At 42.0% G+C, this 7,595-nt stretch overlaps 2 protein-coding genes across 3 annotated transcripts; one reads left to right on the top strand and one right to left on the bottom strand.

The window, feature by feature from the left end:
* The first annotated feature begins 1,744 nt into the window (after window positions 1–1,744).
* On the top strand, window positions 1,745–3,629 carry LOC117560686. 2 transcript variants are annotated; one of them, XM_034237632.1, is made up of 3 exons: window positions 1,745–2,198; window positions 2,289–2,360; window positions 2,483–3,629. In XM_034237632.1, the coding sequence occupies exon 3, from the start codon at window positions 2,502–2,504 to the stop codon at window positions 3,432–3,434; it is 933 nt and encodes a 310-aa protein (XP_034093523.1). In that variant the 5' UTR covers window positions 1,745–2,198; window positions 2,289–2,360; window positions 2,483–2,501; the 3' UTR covers window positions 3,435–3,629. The 2 variants fall into 2 exon arrangements, with proteins under 2 accessions (XP_034093523.1, XP_034093522.1); XM_034237631.1 differs by having other exon boundaries at window positions 2,289–2,365.
* A 137-nt stretch (window positions 3,630–3,766) lies between these two features.
* On the bottom strand, window positions 3,767–6,217 carry LOC117560685. The gene is made up of 3 exons (XM_034237630.1): window positions 5,518–6,217; window positions 4,774–4,909; window positions 3,767–4,565 (listed from the first exon to the last, which is right to left on the bottom strand). Exons 1-3 carry the CDS (start codon window positions 6,108–6,110, stop codon window positions 3,816–3,818), a joined length of 1,479 nt encoding a protein of 492 aa, XP_034093521.1. The 5' UTR covers window positions 6,111–6,217; the 3' UTR covers window positions 3,767–3,815.
* Between the last annotated feature and the right edge of the window lie 1,378 nt (window positions 6,218–7,595).

Here is a 7,595-nt window from a genome sequence, read left to right as displayed (position 1 = left end):
ATATATACTATATAGATATATCATATATATATATATATATATACAAGTATAATTAATACAACTGTTCATTTGATTAGAGCTTTGACACATATATCTTTATTTAAGTATGACGACTTCCTCGGGCGATATCATATGGTATAGCTAATAGGCTACATGCACAGTCACTTCCGCATTCTACTCATAGCGGCCGATTCATTTCCTGTTTGAAAATGACGACCTTCTACATCCGCTGCCTACAAGAGCTTCCGAAATTAAAAATGTCAGATGTTCATCGGATTTGCCGGACGACTAAAGCCCCAGCCAGCAAACTCGATAAAGGCTTCAAATTATATGCTGCGTCATATATACACAACTATGAAGCAGGGTTTCCGTTAGCCGTTAATTACCGGTTTTTAGCTGGTAAAATGTATTAAAAACCGGTAAATTCAAAACCTGCCGGTCAAAATGTCTGGTAATAATTAGGGATGCTCCGATAGATCGGCCACCGGTCATTATCGGCCGATATTCACTCTTAATAGTTTGATCGGTGCTCTCTATAAAGCCCGATCAGGAGAGCTGGATCTGATCGATATGGACATAAAGGCGAGTGAAGTATAACCAGACGCGAGAGAGAGATCAGATCAGCTGCTGAGTCAGACCGAGACACGCAGCTCTGCATAATCACCTGAAGCCCCGCCCACTGTTTAGCGTGCTGCATGAGAAACTGACGGGCTGTCAGGAGAGAGAGGGAGGGAGGGAGAGAGGGAGGGAGGGAGAGAGGAAAAGAGAGGCTCCGTTTCTCCCGTGTTATTATTCAAAGTTAATGTAAACTTTTGAATAATGTACTTCATCTACTACAAGTAGTTTGTTTGAATGTAATAATTATGTTGTTTGTTGTTTGTGGAATCATTTATTGAAAAATGAATCTGAATTTTTTCGATCTGTTACGATTATAAACTGAAGCAATATAAAAATGAGCCCCGTGAACTGAGTTTTAAACATCAGCATATCTGCTCATAGTCCGGTAATTACCTGCTAACGGAAACTCTGCAACATAACTCTTATTATTATTATTGAAATATGACCGGTAAGTTTCAAATTTATCCGGTAAAATAAATTCTGCCCGGACATTTGACCGGCGAGAAAAAATCCTAGCGGAAACCCTGCTATGAAGGTAAGAAGGTAACCGGTACTAACCAGCTAGCTTATGCTCCGGGTTACGCTAACATTAGCTGTCAAAAGCTAGGTAACGCCAGAGCCCTATAGTATAACTACTATTATTATTATTATTATTATACTACTACTATAGTAGACTACTATAGGGCTCTGGGTAACGCTATGTACTGTTTCTGGTGTTAATTCTTTAAAACATTAGCCATTTTGCTAACAAATACTATCGTTTAATAGCCTTATAGCCTAGCCAAGGTTATCTTGTTGTTAGCCACACTGCATAATGGTATCAGCTTTTGTAAAGCAATGTTGCCATAGATGTGTTTACGTGAGTATAGATCTAACGCTGTTGCTCTGTTTTTCTTCATTCAGTGTCCAATAAAGACAGGCTGACAGGGCAGGTCAGCGTGAGAGCCTTGTGCTACAGGTCAATGCGGAAGAGCGAGACAGCACACAGTTTGAGTGTAGGCAGGCAGCATTGACACTGTTTCCCCCTGTTTATTGAGTTTCAGTTCAGTTAAACATTAGTTTACCTTAAGGGAATCTCAACAGTGTCCTACTTCTCCCTGCTTTATCACAGCTGATTGCTCAGATATTATTACATTGATTATGGATGTGTAAGTTTGGGGGTTCAAATATATAGTAAAAACTGCTTTAATACAATTTTCAAGGCATCTTAGTTTCCAAAGAAAGTTCATTGTGGTATTGTAGGGTAAGAGGGTAACACTAAGCATTCAGGAATACATGCTTCTTCTAGGATAATGGGTCAGTAAAAATAACCAATAATTCTACTCATAATAACCTCCTGGCTCATAGTAACAAGTGAGGTTACTAATCATTAGTATTTCTTCTCTCTTTTTTAGATAACGCTTCGTGATTCATCACCAGTGGTGCTCACGCACAACCAGTGCTCCTGTGTTGCAGGAACTGTTTTGTGCAATCACACAGTAGCATTGCTGTTCCAAACAGCACACTACACTGAACTGAACATGCCAGTTGTGCATAGCTGTACTGAATCGGAACAGCAATGGCACAAGCCGCGAACAATGGTAATTTCAATGAGGTTCAAATACTTGTAATCTTTCACAGAGTTTTTGTTTTAAAGTGACTCAACGAACAGTAATTGTCTTTTCCTTAAGGGTGTGAAGCCAGGGCCCATCAACTCCATGGTCTTCACCAAGCCTGTACCAAATAGGATGGTGCAGACTGGAGTAAGGTAATTTTAGCTGGAAAATTGTGTTTCCTGTGTTTTTAAAATTCATAATTCTGGTGCTGTATTCCTAACCTTTATTGTCACATTAATGTGCTATATTGTCTTTGCCATTCTTTGTAGGAGTGGATTCTACAGAGGCATGGTGGGGCCATTACCAGATCCCTGCCTGTTCAGAGTTACGGAGGCATACTCAGCATTCAGCATTGAAGACAGGCCGCTTGTGATCACAATGAACATGAGACCTGACAAGCCCCTTGTGGAAAGTGCCTTCGGGATTGTGCAGGAGGGCAGTGTTCTGTCCTATCAGATGCCTGCTTTGACGTCTCGGTACACCACACTTCACACTGACACACCACCAACACCCCACTTGCCCATAGAGGGGTATGTGATCTTGCCATGTGATTTACCGCTGGTGTGCTCAGAAGAGGAGCAACTACATATGAACAGCTTATCTGTTGATTTGGAAATATCTTACAAAATTGAGGAGGCTACCCGTGAGCAAAGCTCTAGCTCAGAGTGGCATCTGCTCCGCAAACCCAGGGTTACTGCCTCTAGGTTTAGAGAGATTTGTCACGTCAGAGGTGAGAGCTCTGCTAACTCTCTTGCAGAGCGAATACTCAAAGGTACAAGGCAGACTGCAGAAATGAGGAGAGGTGCCGAGATGGAGCCCACAGTAGCAGCTGAATACAGTAGACTGGCAAACGTGAACTACTCCCCTTGTGGCCTTGTCATTCACCCCTCTACGCCCTGGCTTGGTGCCTCCCCTGATGGAGTTGTTTTTGACCCAACAGAATATCCCCAATTTGGCCTTGTTGAATTCAAATGTCCCAATGTCCCAAATTATGTCGACTGCAAATATGTGCAGATGGAATGTGGCTCCCCTAAGCTCAAGAAAAGCCATGCCTATTACTGGCAAGTACAGGGTCAACTTCTTGTATCTGGGATGCAGTGGTGTGATTTTGTAGTGTGGGCACAAGAGGACTACCTGGTGCAAAGAATATACACAGATCCAGAAGTGCAAAGAGCAATCAGAGACACATACATGCCGAAGTACCTGTCATTAAAAAAGTAGTGGGCACTGTAGCCATTGTTAACTCTGTAAGCAGTTAGCTGCTAGACCCTGGCTCAGCCGTCATTGTTTTTAGGAGGCAACCCCTCAATCATGTGTTCTGAATGACAACAAAATGTGATTTCAATATTTTGTTTTTGATATATATTGTTTGTCACATTTCATATATGTAAATAAATATACAATTGTATTTAAAAAGACAATAAAGTGAAGTGATTTGTGTAATGAATAGTAAATCAGTGCATTTTTAAGAAATCATCAACGCATTGTAATTTGCTATTTACCATTTATTCAAACAAAACACTAGCGTGTCAGGCAACACGGCATTACGGTGTGCTCACCCAGCTTAATCACAGCTACCTGCACAGGTGTCATCATCTTGTCTTATTTCACCCATTTCTTGACCAGTGCTTTGTTCTGATAGTTTGACAGCATACATGCTACTGCAAACAGTTGGTTGATGTAGGCATGGGACAGGAGGATGACACCATCAAAAAGTTTGTTCTCTTTTATCCTCCTAATGACACGCTCCACATGAACCCTCAGTCTGGCAATGGCCTGTGTCTCCCTCACCTGATAGGCTGGCATTTGCTTCTGCTTTGACAGAAAAGGTGGGCAGTACACCTTGCATTTGCAGCAATCGCTGATCAGGAAGCCCTTATCTACCATCACTGCCATGTTTTCAGTCAACAATGCAGCTATTCCAGATTGTTTGAAAATCTCCTTGTCGCTGACAGAACCACCATACAGACTGGAAACAAATGTCACTGCGCCATGTGGGGCTATGCCAACCAGGGCTTTCATGGTGCAGTGAGATTTGTATGTAGAATACATTTCACTTTGGAGGAGGAGTGAGGATGGTGTTTGACACCTCAGCTCTGTGCAATCCAGGATCACCTGTGTGTCTGGGAAATCTTTGAATGCCTCTGGGAGGTGGGCTTGAACTTCTGCAGGTGTAAGCCAGATGCACTGTGACCCCAATAAAGTTGTAAGAAAACTCGTCCATGTTGCAATGATGCGGCTCACAGTGGACTGGTGTACGTTGAAGCGGTTTACAAGGTCTCTCTCTTTCAAACCCACCGACAGGAAGCAGATCAAAAGGAAGAACTCGTCAATTGGCTGAAGCAGCTGTCTCTGGAAGATAAACAAAAAAAGGGTACTATACTAATATCATGAGTGTAGCACACCATGGGAAAAACATTAAGTTGTTTTAGTTCTCTGATGTATTCAAAAAGGATTGAGTACTATAGCCTTTTAGCCTACACGAAAGCAATGAAATGTTGGAGAAACATTTTCCCTTCAGTTTGTGTTTAGATTGTGTGTTAAAAGAAACGTAGCCTACCGTTGATGGACGTGCGTGTGTAACCACTTCTTCATTCCTCTTGGCAGCTGATATCGCTCTTGTAACACGAACCATTTTATAAATGGAAGGCTCAATCAAAAACCAGAAGGCCATCAGGTGGTTATAGCTCGGGAATCTGTACACAAAAGACATGTCAGTCATTAATTGACTCGTTAACTGTAACACATGGGCTAATGCTTTCCTCTTGTTTGCTATAATACATTACAATTCAAATAGACTGATTAAGAAGGCACTTGGTGCAGGTATAGTAATATACAGCAGTAACATGTAACAACTACATTAAAGCAGCAGTAATAATAATCTAAAACATACAGGGAACATTTTACACAGAATGACTACTTTTACTCTTCATTCTTAAGTGTGCAACTGGGAGAAACGCAGTGGATATTGACATGTACTTTTACTTTGGTAAGGTTTTGAAGATTTCCACTTGTAGTAAAGTATTATCAGTATGTTGTTAGTATTAGTATGTTTTACTCCACCACATTTAGTTAACCTTCATAGTTTTTAGTTACTTATGAAAACACATGATTTATGATTCTACATGTTCAGTTCAGGAGAATTTTCAAACCATAGTATTTGTACTTATACTTCAGTTAAGTTGAGTAGCCTACTTATTCCAACACTGCATGCAAATAGTCAGCAGTCAAACGGCAGGTAAACAGGATTCTTTATAAGCTAACCCATCTCAAAAACTTGGATAGAATTTAGCCAAAACATTACCTGGTATAGAATCGGATGTTGTCGTCGGAGCCAGCAAACCGCTGTAAGCAAAACTCTCGCTGGACTCTTAACTCCTGCAGTTGCTTCTGCAGATCCTCCAATGTTTTGGAGTTGTCTTCTGTAGCTTGAGAGGACATGTCCAGTGAAGCTGGTTCAGGGGTTGAGCAGTAATCATGGTCACGGACATCGATGTGCTCTTCCTGCTCCTCCCGAGAGACTGGTTCAGTGGGCCGCTCCCTTCTCTCCCAAACACTAGCCCGCGGTGTTTGAGCAGTGAAGTGATTCCACTCAAACAGAGTTGGGACAGCACCTTTCACAAGCCTCCTACGGCCATCAAGGGTTTTTGGCTCTATTAGTTGATCCGTAGCGAAGTGATGACTGCAGACCTTGGAGTGAGAGGAGATTGTAAAGTTATCGCGTCGTATTTTAACCAGCCACTGTCTTCGCAGCTCGAGTTCGGTCGGAAAGCCATGGAAACTTAGGACGCTGTTGAATTTAGCTGACGCCGTACAAAGTGGGACACAGCAGTGCTCGGAGTAGTTCTTTACTTGTCTTTGCAAATGCTCCGTTTTGAAAATCTTCCGTCGACTCATATTTAAACCACAGATTTAAACAGTAAAACATTTGTGGACGCTCAGCTACGCAGACCAGAAGCAACCCGGAAGCGTCCGAGCAGTATAACGGCTAAGGCGGAAGTACGTCTCAGACAACTAGTGCATGTAGCCTATTCCTCTGGGTCAAAACGTGTTGTGCCCACATGCAACGGTTGTAAACTCTGGGTTATCCCTGCGTGGTATTATAGTAATAGCAAACAATAACGTTCAACTCCTTTAATGGTATATTGCAAGAGCAATAAGAAGCTACAGGGACCTTAATCTACGTTGGTAATATTAACTTTATTTAATACAAGATTTACATCATACAGCCCATGTAGTATAATATTTTACAAATGATGAATTACAGCAAACATGTGCAATATATCCATTATTACAGCTCCGTGGGCTGGCAGTAAGGCGATATGGGTCCGTTCTTATTGTGCATCCATGGGTAAAGATAAACGCATGTAGTGCTGAACACGTAACATGAACGTGCCGGGCGGCGGGGTCCCGTGGGTTAGATGCACGTTCATAATGCAGAGGGAAATAACTCAGAATAACGTTATTAGCACATTTTTACAACTTGAGGAACGAATGTTTTTAATAAGGTCTATACAAGTGTTCATACTGGGTTGTTTATTTAGTTTAACCTCTTAAGCCCGAGGGTCCCCCCAGTGGACCCCTCCCACCGTTTTTTTACGAGACTATGTCTCAGGGCTTCTTAACATTTATGAAACTATTAATGTTCCATACCATTTTAACGGTAAGAAACTCCGCTAACTGACAATATGAACCATTGTTAGCTAAAAGAAACACAAGAGTAATGTGAAGTTAAACTTCTGTTGTTGCAATGTTGAGGTAGAATGAAGGAGTCTGGAAACGTCGTTAGCCAAAGCACTGAGAGTTTTATTGAACACAGTACAGACAAATACGGCCGGGAGATCATCTTAGTTTCCCACCGTCCCGTGGTCCACCGTGATCATCTCTGGCCCAAAAGCCACAAAACATCTAGCAACACGAGGAGAGGCGGGCCCACAGAAGCCCGCGTTTACCTAATCAATAGCAAATGGGAGACAATAATCTACTTGTCTCAAGGAAACGCAGACAAGCCTGAAACCTTCCCCCCACAGGATATGGGAGAAGCGTTTGACCTGTGACCTCAACTTACAGAGGAGTTTTTGACTGATACTACAAGCAGATGTTTGCAGTATCACAGATTCTAAGAAACTATAAGAAACTCTATAAACAGATCAGATTAAAATATTCTCTTACAAGTAATACAAGGGTTGCGTTCCAATAGTCCATTTAAATGACCCGGAAGTCCCTCAGTGGCAGCCATGATAAGTGCCGTTCCAATTCTCCAAATGAAAGGAAAGGAGGTTTCAAACTTCCTTTATAACCTCCTTTAGCTTAGGAACCACTGGACCTCCCTTACCGAAAGGAGAGGAGAAAATGCTGCCCCACAATGCATTGCAGCCGCAG

This window comes from Gymnodraco acuticeps, unplaced genomic scaffold (assembly GCF_902827175.1).
Source record: "Gymnodraco acuticeps unplaced genomic scaffold, fGymAcu1.1, whole genome shotgun sequence".
Lineage (NCBI taxonomy): Eukaryota > Metazoa > Chordata > Actinopteri > Perciformes > Bathydraconidae > Gymnodraco > Gymnodraco acuticeps.
The sequence above is the reverse complement of the archived record's forward strand: the minus strand, read 5'-3'. Positions and strand labels throughout refer to the sequence as shown.